General features: G+C 41.0%; 1 protein-coding gene across 2 annotated transcripts in view; it reads right to left on the reverse strand.

Moving 5' to 3' along the window:
* The window catches only part of SNTB1 (syntrophin beta 1), a 117,029-nt gene that overhangs the window by 50,924 nt on the left and 47,805 nt on the right, over positions 1–18,300 (reverse strand). For both annotated transcript variants that reach the window (XM_075214017.1, XM_075214016.1), the window contains exon 2: positions 14,555–14,771. In XM_075214017.1, coding sequence (XP_075070118.1) covers positions 14,555–14,771 — 217 coding nt within the window. The remainder of the gene's footprint in view (positions 1–14,554; positions 14,772–18,300) is intronic.

Here is an 18,300-nt window from a genome sequence, read left to right on the forward strand (position 1 = left end):
AACAGCCATGTTGTATCTGGTCCAGCGCTGGCTGAATGGTCTGCATTGCGCGCTGCGGAATCTGCTGGCGCTATATAAATAAATGTTGATGATGATGGTGATTGCTCCAGAGTTACTTACAGACTTTGGTGGAGTTCCTGAGTTCCGGCTTCATTGTGCTCTTCTGTCAACTATAACGGATTATAATGTGCTATACTAATTAATAAGTATGTTAGAATGGGAATAGAGTATTCACTATTGCATAATAAAACATAGCAGTCATCGAAGAGTTCCATGACCATATTAAGTCATAAAACTAGACAGACATTTACCAAGCTGCGAAAAGTTTAACGGGACGGCTTCTTTTCCCAAACTGTCCCGGCATGCAAACCATAGTAGATAGCTCTGGAAAGTCATAGGGGCACATTTAACAAATGACGGTATTGCACTATCGTGCACTTACCGTGAAAATAGGTGAAGGAAGTCTGCAATTGATATTTATGACAGCTCCGTTCGACTGATCTTCAAAACCACTAATTTTCGCTGCAGTTCGTTTTTTCTAACAGTCACCATTCAACAGAATGGTGACTGCTCCTGGCCGCAATCTAACAAGTCCCGAAAAAACATTTTTTTCGGGAATTTGTCATGTCATGCTGAAGCTGGCGTACATGAGGAAATCTAATGCTGTCAGCTCTGCTCCGGAGAGCAGAGCTGGACAGCGCATGTGTGGAGGGATCACATGATCCCTCCCTGTCACTCACAGCTCTCTCTCTGCAACGATAGTTGCAGAGACAGAGAGGGGATCTGTGTGCGCATGTGCAGTTCTTGGAACTGGACATGCGCACTTGAAGAGTGAGGAGAAGACCTGGAAACAGCGCTTCCGAAGAGGGGGGTAAGTATGTTTTTTTTTATCACTGAAACAGCAGTTTTTCGGAACTGCTGTTTCTCTGCATGGCTGTACATAAATGTGAGAAGTAGTTCAATCCTTATCATTGCGATAAGGATTGAAAACTACTTTTCACTTTATGTGAATAATGATAAATGTGCCCCATAGTCATCAGCTGCAGAAATGAACATAAAGTATCTGGGAAAAATCCGATAATTGGTAAATAGGACCCTTACTATGTCTAATAAATGTAATTAGCGGTATAATTACATAATTAAATGTACCCACTCTGTGACTAATCATTAGGTTAGAGCCACTGATATTATGCAAACACACAAAAGTTATTTTATGAACATGCACGGTGCCCCCTTCAACTTGGGGCCCAAAGCTGCTGCACCCCTGCAGTTACCCCAATGTACACTTGGAAGGTACATAAAGAGTCTTAATGAAAGTACAGGCTGACTCCTGATTACCGGCACCTCCTGAGCTCCTAGAAAATTCAAGTCCATTTGCAAGAAAGGAAAATTCCCTGAAAAATGTACCGCATGTGAGCGTATAACTAGGCACATTCATGCTCAGAGAGGAAGCTCTCATCCTCCCAGCTCCTCACATCAGAAGAGGCAAAGGGCTAGACTCACTAAAGGGCGGTCTGCTTAAACCGCCACTTTACGGCTATTTTTCTGGCAGCTTTGAAACCGCCGGATTTACTAAAGCCCAAACTACCATCAAAACGGCCAGAAATGACATTTTTCAAAACCACCACATTACAAACCGCCATCCCGATTTTAACAATGATGAACATACAAACAGCCGGATTTACTAAGCTGGGTTTTCAAAACCGCCGCAAAACAGCCATCCAAACAGCCAAAATAAAAGAGGTGGTTGTGAATGGCGAGATTGCTCAAACTGCTGCTGTTTGATCTATTTTGCCATTCAGAACATAAGAGAAAGCACCACTGACATTTAAATATTTGGAAAAATATTATTTATTGATAAAGGGACAAAATGTATTTAATATTAACTTATTTATTTATTTTTTATATTTTTTAAAGGGACACTATTATAGCATTATATTATGTGGGAAATGTGAATATGTAATATTATTAACTCATTGTTAATGGTGGATATAATTATTTATATTGCACAATTTATCATTACATATTGTCCAATTAATATAATAATTAAATCATTTTATCCCCTTTATATAATGATTTTTTTCCCACTCAGTTATTATTTAATTCATTTTGCCTCTTAATCAATAAATAATGATTACCAACCTAATTTAAATGTCAATTGTGCTTCTCTTATGTTCTTAATAGCAAAATAGTTCAAACAGCCTGTTTAAGCTATCCAGTCATTCTGAAGCAGGTACTAAAACTGTCCTGTCCTGTATATTGGATGGCGGTTTCATCCAAACCGACGGCGGTTTAGCTTTTTCAATCCGCCATACATCGCCAGTCATTTTAAATTGAAGCCTCAAGCCGCCCTATAGTAAATGCGGCAGTTTGGACCAGTAAACCGCCAGCGATGGGTGGCGGTTTCAAACCACCACCAAACTCAATTCTTAGTAAATCTAGCCCAAAATGTTGTACTCTAGCAGACACTGTAATGTTAGCCCCCAAACCATACTTACTAACTTTTTACTCTTTCCCTCCGGGAGATCCCGAAGGGGACGTGACGTGTGTGGACAGAAGTGGCCGGGCACAGCGAACGGCAGCATGTTGGCCGCCGCCCATTGACGTAATTGTGCGAAAGTGTAATTTTGCCAAAATGACGCAATTAGAAGACAATACGGTCACGGAGGCTCCAAACTTCACTAGGAAGTGGAAGAATGGTCTGCTTTCCCAGGAGTCCTACCTGGAATTCGGGAGTGTCACATTCTGGGAGACTGGACAAGTATACCCAGAACCCTTGTACTTCCCTACAAGAACTGATGCATTTGCACCAACGGGGTTCCACTGCTCCACTGCCAGCCAGATATTCAGCATTAAGTATATGCAGATTTATTCAAATGGATCTACTGTAATTTTGCAGTAATTGTGTGCAGTGAAAGGACCATGCAGACCCTTTCATTCTTAATATAACTTTGGTGAATGTTTACAATAAGGCTGCTGTACTGATATTATGTAGACGTACAGACTTAGCAAGAGTATCTGTGGACACAACATCCCTCATCACCACCTAACAGTTATCATAAACAAGCCAAAGCCTGCCAGGAATGATGGAATCTGAAATCAAACAACACATATTTCTGCATTGCAATTGTCACAATGAGTCAAAGTAATATGGTGTTAGCGGTAGAAGGAGAACGGTGTAGACCAAAGTTGGCTACACACGCATCCAAATGATCTATTGGATTTCTGTACACTCACATCAACGTACAACTGAGGAACACACGTTACAATCTGATCTTTTTCCATCCAATTGTTTTAAATCTATCATAAGTCAAACAATGAATAATTGCTTGGCACACATGGCAGATGTGATCTGACAGATCAGAAAGACATTTGCAGGGCACGTGTCATTTAATTGTGAAACTTCTCTGGTACTGGTGTCTCGTGCAGACATTTACTTGGGAAAAAAGGGCCTGATTCATTAAGCCACTCAAAACGAACCTATTGTGCATTTTGTTAAAAACGCGCATAAATTGGTTATACGCACGTCCTTATTCAACAAAGAGCGGCTGTAAAGATACGTCTGTTGATGAATACGGGTCTAGGTCCGCTCTGCTCTTACAGACAACACACTGCTGGATATGTCCAATACATGCAAAGAACGAACAGAAAATAAAACAATTAATGTCACCTGTTTATTATATAGTCCTTAATGACAAAAGTTTTTTCTTCATTTTCTTTCCATAAAATACATTAGGATGCTATTAATGTCTACTGTACATAAAATGCATTTTTACAATTGCTCCTGACTGCAAACACATGTTCTAGCTGCATACGTGACCGTTATCACTAGTAACCGGCACTTACACCAGACCTGTAGCTGGAGCAAGTGATACGATAGAAAATAACGTATATCGAGATGCCCAGAGCTTGAATCGTGCAATGCTACGTGCAATTAAGCTCGACACCCACTTACTGTACATTGACTATATGCATCAAGGGGCCGGATTCAATAAGGATCTTAACTTGAGAAACTTCTTATTTCAGTCTCCTGGACAAAACCATGTTACAATGCAAGGGGTGCAAATTAGTATTCTGTTTTGCACATAAGTTAAATACTGACTGTTTCTTCATGTAACACACAAATATCAACTTTACATTTCAGTGTACAAATAAGCTATCAAGTATGTGTGTGTTACATGATAAAACAGTCAGTATTTAACTTATGTGCAAAACAGAATACTAATTTGCACCCCTTGCATTGTAACATGGTTTCGTCCAGGAGACTGAAATAAGAAGTTTCTCAAGTTAAGATCCTTAATTAATCAGACCCAAGGTGTTTAAACACAGTAAACATGGTCACTAGTGGTGTTCAGTACAAAGTCAAATAAATGTTAGGCGCCAGACCATCTTACAGCAAAAATAAACAGTATATTATATTAGTATTATATTGTAACGCCTTCTCCTCCTGCACATATCATAGCAGTAGTGGGTGAGTAATTTATATTTACCCACATTAAGCTGTGTAACTAACGCTGTACCTGAATGGGCAGCACGTGTGTCCAATCAGGTATCGTATTCGTTTCATAGCTTTCAACAGTAGCACAGAATACTATAGGCAGCTGTAATGCTCAGCTGGGGTAGAGGTGGTGTGGAAGAATGTAACAGTGGGGACCCTGGGGCTCTATTGAATTTTAAGTGGCTGCCCAAAATTGAACAACTCAATTCAATTAAACAAATCACAGGACATGGATGCAGGGAAGCAAAAAGTAAAGCATCCTAGTGGTGCAGATCATGCTTCTTTCATTCAGTCAATAGGCACACACTGGGGAGATCTTTGTGCAATAACTTTTGCATTAAACAGTGCAGTTATCTCATCATACAGACATAACACATCATCATACTTGCCAACTCTCCCTGAATGTCAGGGAGACTCCCTGAAATAGGGGTGATCTCCCTCACTCCCTGAAGAGTCTGGCATTCTCCCTGATGCTGAGCCAGTACAAGACGTGGTTGGCTTCGCCATCTGTGGCATGATGACACAGTTCAGAAATTGTGTCCTATGTCCATGTATTGATGCCTGTGGAGGTGGCCATTTTCATGGAGACCAAGATTTAATCAAAGACTGACAGGTAAGACAACATGACTTCAGTAATGGAGACAGAAATGTAAAAGACACTTCAGTCTCTAGAGATTCATTAGCTGCTTTTCTTTAACGCATAGTTACCTACTCTCCCGGAATGTCCAAAACTCCCGCATTTCTGGGAGACCTCCAGGTTCTCGCCCACCGCAATAGATAAGAAGTGAGGACGGGGCTTAATGACGCAAATATTGTGTAATCTTAGCCAAAGTGATGCAATTTGTCAAGCCCCGCCCCCACCCGCCCACCTCCCCCAGTATCTCCCTGAAGCCAACGAGGAAAAGTTGGCAAGTATGCACATCATACATGTAATACCAGCATGGGAACCTTCTGTGTACAATAGAGTACATTGTTATAACGCAGAGCGACAATACAGGAACACATTATGGAACAGTGCCACCTGCAGTCCCTCCAATGTAATCACTCAAGCAACATATATTACTAAACTGTGGGTTTGAAAAAGTGGAGATGTTGCCTATAGCAACCAATCAGATTCTAGCTGTCATTTATTTAGTATATTCTATAAAATGACAGCTAAAATCTTATTGTTTGCTATACCATCTCCATATAATATAATATAACATCTCCGCTGTTTCAAACCCGCAGCCCTGATTCTGTTGCAGTATCTCAACACCTACGTCTCCCAACCATGTGTCCCGTCACTGTAGAATCCAAAAAGGTTGAGTGCACTGTTTCCATTTCCTTCCTATGCCCATCTGTCCCCCCTTCCTCCATTTATGTACGAAAAGGTGGAACAGAGCAGAGACGGATATAAAAATGCCCATTTACACAAGGCAGTGGCAGGAGACATTATGCTTCCGGATTCCCTGGTGGTCACTAGGTGGAGTTTATAACGTTAAAGTGTGAAGAAACTAATACAAAAAATAGATTGCTGCTAAAAAGTAAATATATCTGGAACAAACAGCTAATACTGCAAATGAAACAGTCTGTTCATTGCAAAACTGGTTATTATTCAAACAATTGTAATGATGTATAAGACAGGGCTGGACAAAGCCCAAGAACCAGGCAGCCAACGTGACTAAAAAAACAATACTAGTGCCTCCTTTCGGCTTCCTCTATCAGTTGGAGTACCACAAGGCTCGGTGCTATAGTTCCTGACGTTCTCTATCTATACCACGTCTCTTGGAATATTCATTTGGAATTAAGTATCAGAAACGATACCTAAATTTATCTATCCTCTCCAGATCCTTCACCATGTCTGTTGGCCCACGTTACTGAATGCCTATGTGACATTTCACCCATGATTTCTTCTCACCCCCTCAAACGCAATCTATCTAAAACTGAGCTAATAATATTCCCAACAGACAGTGCAAATAAACTTTATTTATATTAGTGAAAAAGTTATATAATCCATAGATTGTAAGCTTGCGAGCAGGGTTCTCTTACCTCTCTCTCTCTTTATGTAGTACCCAGTATTGTTTTATTAATATTTATGTGTTCCCAATTGCAAAGCGCTACGGAATTTACTGGCGCTATATAAATAAATGATGATGATGATGATATAATTCACTTTTATTTGACATCTAAAACCCAAAACTCAAACACACATGATCTATGCATACTGATCAGCTGCTCTGCCGTTATTTCAGGGACATGCCCTGTGTCTTTTTAGTAGGCCCATACTTGTCAACTTTTTCGACCTTTCCTCCTGGGGATTCCGCGAGAGGGGAGTTGTAAGAGGAAAGAGTCAACAAGGCTTCCACGCCACCCACTTCACTAAGGAATGTTTGCATAGCTCACAATAATCCCAGTTTTGTTGGAACTGTCCCAATTGTCAGTTCCTTAAAGAGCTTCAAAATTGATTAAATAAAATAAATCACATTTGTTTGACAAAACTAATTTTGTGCTATAAAAGTAACTTAAACTTACCAAACTGATTGTGTGGCCCAACTAGCAAACTGCGCACACCCAAATAACAAAATCATTGACGAGGGTGTACGAAATGAATTGTGTCACCTGTCACAATTTGCTTTGTTTATATGATTGATTTTGTGGACAAAGCATCGTGTTGACAAATGGCACCTTATAGGGGAGATGGTGTAATTCAGCAGGGGACCTCTTGTCTGACAGGTGTATATTAAATGCAGAGAGAAGTGATATGTGCTGCGAAGCACTGACACTGTTGGTTATATCAGTGCTGCGAAGCACTGACATAACCAACAGTGTCAGGGAGTAGAAAAACCTACAAGAAAAATGATTCATTAACAAAACACTGGAAATGAGCAGTAACGCAGCCCCGAGGTATGATGATACTGCTTCTGATGCATTTCATATTTATTGCAGTTATCACAATGACTGTATGTAATTTAATTTACCCCATACCTGCTGCTGACATTCCACTTACAAAAGAGAACATTTAGATACAGCTAATTTATTCACTTTCCTCCAGCAATCACAGTTGTAATTGCAAAGCCCCGAGCTCAGTGCAATACTGCCATTTTCTGCATTGCAGCCCCTGCTGGACAAGGATTTGTCCTTTCCACTGACTTGACCTCAACAATGTTGTTCACTTTTTATTGTTTTTCATTCAGTGAAGGGACCCATATGGTTTATAAGTACATGGATATTGTAATACACGGATATCGTATCTTACAGAAGTAAGTGGCCAGAGAACAACTTTAGAGGGCACCGTGGAGCCTCGTTTTAGAAGTTAGTGTCGGTCTAGAGAGCTCTAGTGATTAATATGCATCAAATGGGAAAATCATCAAAATATTTTAGGGTGATCCCTACAGAAAAAGAAATACGTGATGACTGGGGCGTTGAATTACAGCCCCGCTCTGGGAAACACAGCTTTACCTGGCACAAGTGGAACATCCTTTATCCCAGAAGGATTTCAGTTGATCTTCAACAACCTTACTCTAACTATAGGCAGCATGGTGGCTTAGTGGTTAGCACTTCTGTCTTACAGCACTGGGGTCATGAGTTCCATTCTTGACCATGGCCTTACCTGTGAGAAGTTTGTATGTTCTCCCCAGGTTTGCGTGGGTTTACTCCGGGTGCTCCGGTTTTCTCCCACACTCCAAAAACACACTGGTAGGTTAATTGGCTGCTATCAAATTGACCCTAGTCTGTCTGTCTGTGTATGTTAGGGAAATTAGACTGTAAGCTCCAATGGGGCAGGGACTGATGTGAGTGTGTTCTCTGTACAACGCTGCGGAATCAGTGGCGCTATATAAATAGATGATGATGATAACTAAACCTCCTAATGCACATAAGCATATGGTTTCAAAGACAACCATCTGGTAGCTTCTATTCTATCGCTTTGTTTTAACTCACAGTGATAGCAGTGGCTCTTAGAGAATAGGTTGGGACAAGGGAGTGTATTTACAAAACCTTCTAAAAAGAAAAAGTAGAGGTGTTGCCCATAGCAACCAATTAGAATCTAGCTGTCATTTATCCAATGTATGAGAGCTAGAATCTGATTGGTTGCTATGGACAACACTTCCACTTTTCCTTTTCAGAAGTTTTAGTAAATCTACCTCAAGGGGCTAGATTTACTAAGCTGCGGGTTTGAAAAAGTGGGGATGTTGCCTATAGCAACCAATCAGATTCTAGATGTCATTTTGTAGAAAGTACTAAATAAATGAAAGCTAGAATCTGATTGGTTGCTATAGGCAACATCCCCACTTTTTCAAACCCGCAGCTTAGTAAATATACCCCAAGGTGTTTTGGCAACTAAGGCAGAGATGAGTACACTTAAAAAACAAGTATATCCCTAGTAATAACAGTATTTAGGAAACTCATAGAATAGGACTTCTCTTTCTGTGTAATGGATGTCTGTTCTTGGAGAAGATGGGGAGCAAAAGAAGTCAGCCAGTTACCGTCCCAATTCTTTTTGGCCTCAGTAGAAGTAATGTACTTGGGAATAACAAGTATTCTACAGCCTTCAGACATCAGAACTATTTATGGCCTCTTGGATTTCCTTAAATGCTCTATAAACACACAATGCTTGTTCTGTAGACTGACTAAGGAGGTGATCCTAGTATGTAACATCTGCAGAACAGCTGCATGTAAGGACTGTCAGGTACACGTCTAATTCACAGCTGCTGCACCGGTCTGTCTGATGGTAAATATAGAAGACGTCTATGTACAAATCAGCTGTTATTTCCTACCCGGAACCAGCTTATTACAATGACGGAAGTCTTTCCAGTGTTTACATTTAAGTCCCACGTGAAATATTTGGTTAATTTGTTGGGTTACATGTCAGTAGTATGTAAGGTGACATATCATTAGTATGTGAGGTGGCCATGTCACTAGTGCGTGAGGTAGACATGTCACTAGTATGTGAGGTAGACATGTCACAAGTATGTGAGGTGGCCATGGCACTAGTATGTGAGGTGACATGTTACTAGTGTGTGAGGTGACATATCACTAGTATGTGAGGTAAACATCTCACTAGTATGTGAGGTGACGTGTTACTAGTGTGTGAGGTAGCCATGTCACAAGTATGTGAGGTAGACATGTCACAAGTAAGTGAGCTATACATGTCACTAGTATGTGATGTAGATATGTCACTATTGTGTGAGGTGGACATGTCACAAGTATGTGAGTGGACATGCCACTAGTGTGTGAGGTAGACATGTTACTAGTATGTGAATTGACATGTCACAAGTATGTAAGGTGGACATATCACTAGTATGTGAGGTGGCCATGTCCCTAGTATGTGAGCTGGACATGTCCCTAGTATGTGAGTTAGCATGTCACAAGTATGAAGACGAGATGGAGACAGATGACAAGAAAAGAACTTCGAACAATCACCTTATAAATGAAAAACACAAGTAGGGTGACATACAGAAAGACATTGACAGGTTTCAGGCCTAATTATAGGTGAGAAAAAGAAAAAAAAAGTCATATTGTGTCAACCTGCAATGGGTTGAAATCTCAACCAGAGAAAAAACAAGCCCGCGCTCTGTATATCCCACATTATATATGGTACCAGCTGCTTGGCAATAAGCCCGCGCTCAGTATATCCCATACTGTATATGGTACCAGCTGCGTGGCAATATAAATGCCCATATATGTATATTAAACAAAAAGACAGTTGTCAGTGCTTATCCTTCACACTGCATATCTGTGTGTGTCTAGAAAAATTTAAACATGAGGTATTAGTTCATATTTTGATCAAAACATTTAAGCCTGCATCCCAGCATCAAGGGCACCTCATTATATGCAGGTTCTACACTGACCTATATGCTTTAAACACCATTAAAATGCAGTTAAAATCAGATGCACTCACCTCCCAGGTATAGGGGTTTACATCTAGCAAGGGCTGGCTTGTGAGCCACACCCAAATGTGCCTTAAATAGGCTTGATGGACACCAAAATAATATCTAAGACAAAAAGCTTAATTTTCCTTTATAGATGAGCCACACAGATGTACAAACCTACCTGCCCATACATCTAATGCTAAAACTTTAAATTACAGAATAATTAAACGAGGAAGACACAAGGGACACAACTAAAGTACATTATACTGCACTTCCTAATGATAGAAAAGACTTTTCTCAAGTAGGTCCTGTGCACATTAACCATCTCCTATGAATGATTTATGTACATTCTAGCCACTCAGATTAAAATAACTCTTGCAAAAAGATTGCTAAGTAAATCACAATGGCTTTTGCGGGGCCGGGTACTATTTTAATAAAAACCAGAATTGGCCGCATAGAGAGAACAGAATATTTTAGCAATGTTAATCTAACTCATGCTGGTTGTACTCTCTGGAGTCTCTGGTATTATTAAGTAGGTCAAGGTAATTACCAGTGCAGCAATGTTTACCTCTGTTTTATAATAAAAGTGTCATAAGCTGAGGATTGAAGACAAGATCAGTCCCAGGAAGGTAAAGCAGTGGGTAGAGTGGCAAGGGAGCGTCTTCCTTGTGCCAGGATTGCTTCTCCTGCCCGTGCTCTGCTTAGTGTTTCAAATATTATATTGAAGATCTAATATCTTTAAACAATACGAAAAAAAACAGCGGAGTTTGATCATGAAAGTGCAAAAATGTGGATACACCGAATAAATGCCAGGATGTGATTTTAGCCACCTAATTTGAGTGCTTTCTTTTTCCTCTCTCCCTATCTTTGCAAACACACAAAAATCTTTATTTAAAGATCATTCCAAGACTTAACCATAGAACTTTGGAGACTTTGACCTCTCATCACTTGAAAACAATTGTGTGTGGTCTGCAGATTGTATGGGTGTCAGCAGATTGAACAGTTATAATGAAGCATCCTCTTTTTCGCACATGCTACATAGATCTAGTTGGTCAGATCTGATTGTTCTGTGTGCGTACAAATCATTCCATAAAAAAAAATCATGCAATCATAATCACTGACCTTTATAAATACACCCTATTGATGTTTGTAGATCTCTTTAAACAGCATGGCGTGTGACTCTACTCCCAATTAGACATATCCATCAAAATCTATTTTTTTTTTTATAATATTATACCCCGACCCCAAAGTTTTGCAATTGAAGGGCTCCAATGCCAAGAACCAAAGCTGAATGGGAAATACGTACCCCAAGACGTCTGAGGACTAACTCTCCTGCTGTGGATGTCAGGCCAATTTTGAAATTTAATGCTTCGTTCTGACAAATGGTGCAGACCGTGACCAATCAGGACAGGGGGTTGGGTATACTGGGGTGGAAGGGAGGTTTAATTTGAAAACAATTGTTCGGTTGGACATTACTGTACTTTAAAAGGTTAAGTTAGCAACCAAGTTCTTGTTACTTAGTATGTTCATCTATGTCCGGAATAATTACATCCTGGAAAGTATGTGATAAACAGGACGGACAAGTGAATAAGTCTACAGGGCATGAGATAACAACTTAATCCCAGTGGCAGGCCAATTACTTTAATTTGCAGGCCAAAGTCTTTTACTGCCTCCCAGAATTACCTGGTCAAAAAAGTAAATAAATAAATATAATAATAATAATAATAATAATAATAATAATAATAATAAAAAATAATTCAACCTCAATTACAGGGGTGGTGGTAGTAAGGGAGAAATTACATAGGATGGTGGGTGCAAATTAATAACAGGGGTGGAGGAACCCGGTGAAGGAGAAATTAATTACAGGCGGGGGGCTGGTGGTGGAAAATTAATTACAGGGGAGGGTGAAGGGGAAAATAAGTTACTGTATAAAATATTTTATTTTATGGTTAACGTCACAAGTTGACGGTACCAGATTAATATCAGCGGTTGCGTCGGTGAGATTAGCCGCAACATTCCGCAACGCGCACAAATATATGTCATAAAATACACTGTTCCTTAAGAATCTATAGTTATATTATTTTTACCTTGCCCAGGAATGTAATATAATAGCTCCCAAAACTGTTAATAAATCTGATTATACCCAAAACGAATGCAGTATAGCTTTTTATGTTTTACAGAGCAGTAGAAAAACTAGTGTGAAAAACCCAACAACATTTATAATGACAAATAATCCTAATAGGATCATACTGGTGTCTTAGCTTATAATGATTTATAAAACCCGTCTTGTTCCTGTCTATTAAAGAACAAGGTCTGGTCTGGAAATGCAAATCGGCACCTTCCCATGTCCCCTGTCCTCAATGATTTACTGAGCATGTTCCTACAGCTTTCCTAAATTCATGCGGCGTTCAGTTTAATGAATTAATGAAGGACGGCTATTAATACAGGCTCCAAATGTTGCCTTGTACATTTACTGGTTACATTTTTATAAATTATATATAGTTGTTGAATGATGGTACTTACCGGACACTGACCCAGAATGAACAGAACAGCACAACCAAACATAAAAGGTTTATACACATTGCACTAGAAATCTTCTGGGCTTCATGATATTTTTACAATATTTAAATACACCATTTATTTACCTGAAATTAATTTTTATTTATCATAATATTGATTATGAAATAGGAACTCTACTTAGAAGCAAACCTCCCAACATTTGCACACGTGCCAACTGCCCCAATTTCATCCGGACAGTCATCATCGTCGCCATTTATTCATATAGCGCCACTGATTCCGCAGCGCTGTACAGAGAACCCATTCACATCAGTCCCTGCCCCATGGGGGCTTACAGTCTAAATTCCCTAGCACACACACAGACAGACAGACAGAGAGAGATAGACTAGGGTCAAATTTGTTAGCAGTCAATTAACCTACTAGTATGTTTTTGGTGTGGGAGGAAACCGGAGCACCCGGAGGAAATCCACGCAAACATGGGTAGAACATGCAAACTCCACACAGATAATGCCATGATCGGGAATTGAACTCATGACCTCAGCGCTGTGAGGCAGGAGTGCTAACCACTTGGCCACTGTGCTGTCCCAATTTTAGGGCCCTGTTCCGCTGTCCGGCCTGGGGGGCATATTTGTCCCACGGGTGGGAATGTTAGGCTAGACAGCCTCCTGGGGGTGAGACCACGCCCCTGGTGCCGCGATCCCGGGGACAGACGTTTTCGGAGGTATGCGTTTTGGTACGTTGCATTGGGACAGGGAGCGTGCCCAAGTCCCGATGGGGGGTGTGGCTGTCCCAATCGTGATAGTGGGACAGAGCCCTCCAATCGGGACTGTCCCGCTTAAATCGGAACTGTTGGGAGGTACGCTTAAAAGGCAATTCTAATTGGATTGTGGATCAATCCAATCAGCTTCTGCCTGACAACCTTGCATAGCTCTTTGTTGAAAGTTCTCCAGGCTGTCATGCCAGGAGAATCATTAGTTATAGGTGGCAGCAGAGTGAGATCTCTCGAACTACTGAGATGCAAAGAACAGGATGAAAATGGTTCTACTAGTGGATAGGAAGGAAAGAAGTTCCTGATTAAAAATTAGATTTAAATTTGAGTTCCCCTTCAAAATGCATGCACAGATTGCATTAAGGCCTTTACTGTTTATGTCACCCTCTGTTCATAAGTCATTTCTCAATATCTCGCTTGTGATGTGAGAGAACTTGTAACACAACTGTCCTCTTTAACCACCAATATATCTATTTGGAATTTCATGTCGCTTCTCCGTCTACTTCCAAGTAAACGCTGCAGTGTGTACAACCGTGACATTGTTTGCGACAGTAAGGAATGCCATGACATTTTCTTTCGGTCTGCCAATCCATAACTTGTGTGGATGAATGTATCAAATCCGATGGCTTTGTGTATTTTTCACGCAAACTTTTGCACACCGCAGACACAGTGATCAGCAAATCTATGAGCTTCCGCGGAAAACTGGTTGCAATTGTTTAAAGGTAATGTCACGAAAAAGCATTTGTGCTGCAGTTTTGCACTTTTCAGTTTGAAAATAACCATTATTTTGTTTCACTGGAACTGAATGTGAGTACTTGGGCTTTCATCCGCACAAGCTATTATTTACATCTAAATACATCTGTTATTTTCAGAAATACACAGTACCACAATGGGTATATATGCTGTTTCAGAGGTATTTACCTGTTTTCCGGATCAAAAACAGTCAGGTTCCTCGTCACAAAGCACATCCTGAGCGGGATGCTTTTCCTGTCCCCGTGGATGGGCAGAGAAACGGGCGACGGTGGACACGCTGATGAATTCCCCAACCGCGGCGACTCGGGAGGAGGCGTTTCCCAACCTATTTCTGAAACCGGAGATCCCTTCTTGACGTAAGGTGTGGCCTCTCGCATGTACTTCACTGCAAAGGATATAGAATAAAACATTTCAATATATATATTCACCTTCAAACATCCTCTATAGATTTCTCTCTGTTAGAAAATGAAATTACGGTTTTACAATCCGTGGTTTGGTTTGGAAAATTGGTCCTTGTTTTTTTTTTCCTGGGGTGAACTACTTCAAAGGACCCTTTTTATCTACTGTATATTATGAAATCTTCATTTATTAAGAAAAAGGTCTTGCAGTATGATCAAAAGAGACCGGGAGATAGCGGGAAAGAGGAAAAGGAAACAGTGAGAGAATTCTATTTTATAATATGACGTCATCGTGCATCATAACTTTAAAGAATAGGATCATGAAACCTGTGTCATTGTACATTCATATTCAATGGTGACTTAAAGTGTAACTGTCACCTGCGTTCAGCGGAGAAAGACATTTTGTGAATGAATCAATATTCATGAATATTGTTTTCTGACCCGCCAACAAATTTCAGGAGTAACATAATTGCACCACTAAGAGGGTACCTGTGAGACCTCGTTACCTCTTATCCATTATCATAATAATACAATACTGCACATGGTTAGAAAACACATCAACATCTGCTCTTGTGCTATTGAGCTGACGCTCTAACAACTTCTGCACCAAGCTCCGTCAAACGCAGGAGGAGATGAGATGATAAGTACCTCATTGGGGGCCCTGCCACTAAAGCGAGCCACGTACACGTGCAATATTGGAAGAATGGACAGGCAAAGCAATGCCGACACCTGTTGTATCTGTATGCATTGGGGAATATGAAAAAAAAATTAAATAGAAAGCCCTACATCCTGGCTCTGGAGTATCTCCGAGGGCACATGTTGCCGCAGGTTGATCGTAAGCTTCTGGGAATATATTGTGGAGATATTTTAGCTTGATGGAACAGGCAATGGTAATTGTGGATGAAAAATTATTTTAGAAAGATTCGGGCACTTGTCTTTTTAGTAAGGTGTCCCTTTCAGTGCTGCACTTGTACCTTGGTGGGAACAAAAGCATGGATACTGCGGCTCCAGAAGACCCCACAACTCAGGGGGGGTTATAACTGCCCCTCCCTATGTACACCAGTACAGCACTGAGAATAGACAGCCTCTAAAGCTGCCACCTATCTGCCTCACTAGCAGTCCCGGCCTTTATGTATACAATATATGTTTGTTTGTCAGTCAGCTGACACTCTAACAGTCAGGATATTTTCTAATGCATGTATGCAAGTCCTAAACCTCCACATTTGTGCGCTGCGAAAGGGGTGGGGCTTAACCAAACATGGGCGGAGTTTTACCAAGAGTTGAGCATGTGTGAGTGCAGTTTCTGCTAGGTTTAGTATGTCCCAATTTCTTGATTCTAAACGTTGGGTGGTATGCAGTCCAGTGTGCCAGGATCCTAGAATTAGAGGCCCAGGAACACTCATTGGTTGGAAACAAAACCCTTAAATGTTAAACATAGCCCATTGCCCGTGTGAGCACCTAGCTCAGATTATGCGGTTAAAACACTAGACAATTATGAGTAAGTTACATACATATGATATAACAGCGTGCTTTCTAAAAGCAAATGCAGCAAATTATATTTTATTATTATTTTCATTTATGTCATCAATTACGTGGAGCCGTGCAAAGATTATTTGTCATTAACAGGAGTCTCTGCCCCATTCAAGCTTACACTACACTAGGGTTAGTCAGCAGCCAATTAAACTACCAGTATTGTTTTATTTTGGAGCGTGGGGGGAAAACGGAGCACTCAGAGGAAACCCACGCAAACACGGGGAGAACATACAAACTCCACACAGATAAGGCCATGGTCGGGAATCAAACTCATGACCCCAGCGCTGTGAGGCAGAAGTGCTAACCACTGTGCACAGTGGCAAAGCGTTGACTTCTTAGGTGAGCTAACCTAATTAGAATAATAGAAACGCTGATGTTGATTAAATAGTTTAATTATGTATGTGCTTAGTAGTTGTAAAAGAGTCAACTGTAGAAATTTATATCTATGAAGTCTCCTGTGATTGGCATTTGCTCTTTCATATAAATTAAAGGAAATTGAAAGGAATGTCATTTAATTATGGGGAGGTTTTATTTCAGTGTTACACTGTCAACAAACATATTACAAATTGCTAAATTATATATTCACAATATTGTTTTAAAGTTCCAAGCTTATGAAGTAATCCAAAATTGACATTTATTGTTTAGACTGTCAGCTTGTTGGGCAGCTCCACACCACGCTCTGTTTCGTGTCTATCTATGTAACTGGTTTGCAGTATGAACCCCCCAAGCTCAAATTTAAATTTGTTTTCTTTCCCATCCCATCAAGCAGGCGTGACTTTTATACCAGAAAAGAGGCAGCCGAGAGCACAACTGTGACAATGCAGAAATGTTGTAGTGGATTCATGAAATCTGCAATGAATTTTATTCACCTCCCACATCAACCTTTACCAACCACCATCACTGCCCAAGAACTTGCTTCCTACATCAAGGACAAGATTGAGAAGGTTCAGTATTAAATTGTATCCTTCTCCTCGAGCAACGACCTGCTTAATTCCATTCCTGCACCCATTGGCACCTTCTATTCACTTGATCCCACAAATGAAGATGAAGAATCTGCTCTCTTCATCTACTACTCCTAATATCGGACCACTCGACCTCCCCCCCCCCACACACAAATCAGGAGCTTATTATCTCCTGTTCTCATTCCAGCTTTAACCAACATCTTCAAACACTCTCTCTCTCTACCCCCTGGAATTATTATTTTTATTATTCATTTTTATATATAGGGCGCCACTAGGTATCAGTAGCGCCGTACAGGGACAAACAAAGTTACAATACAAAGGTGAGACAGCACGATACAGTAAACAAAATGCACAGTAACTCCGAGATCTCAAAGCACAGCTAGAGGGGCGAGGGGAGGGGAGAGGGGAAGGTCCCGCATACAGCGGAGCCCAAGAGGGCACGGAGGGCAGGGAAACCCCCAGAGTGGAGAGGAGGGAGCAAGAGGGAACGGGGAGGAGGAGGGCAAGGTAGCTGGAGAGCAGAGTTAAAAGTGGTGAAGACAGGAGGAGAGATGACCCTGCTCAAAGGAGCATACAATCTAAGGGGTGGGGTATACAGACAGAGAGACACGAAGGAGGATAAGGGAAGGGGAGTGAAGGGGAAGAGGCAGAAGATCAGGTAGAGAGTTAAGTGGGAGACTGGAAGGCTTTAAGAAAAAGGTGGGTTTTTAGAGCCCGTTTGAAACTGGACAGATTAGGGCAGGTTCTGATAGAGGGAGGGAGCTTGTTCCAGTGGAGGGGGGCAGCGCGGGCGAAGTCTTGGATACGCGCGTGGGAGGAGGTGATCAGGGGAGAAGAGAGGCGACGGTCATTGGCTGAACGGAGAGGGCGGGAAGGAGCATGAATAGAGAGAAGGGTGGAGATGTAGGGTGCAGTGGAGTTTGGGAGGGCCTTGTATGTAAGAGTGAGGAGCTTGAAGAGGATTCTTCATAAGCACGTGGTTATTACTCCCATTATGAAAAAATAAGAATTTTGAACCAAG

This window comes from Mixophyes fleayi, chromosome 5, assembly GCF_038048845.1.
Source record: "Mixophyes fleayi isolate aMixFle1 chromosome 5, aMixFle1.hap1, whole genome shotgun sequence".
In the NCBI taxonomy this organism is placed as follows: Eukaryota; Metazoa; Chordata; class Amphibia; order Anura; family Limnodynastidae; genus Mixophyes; species Mixophyes fleayi.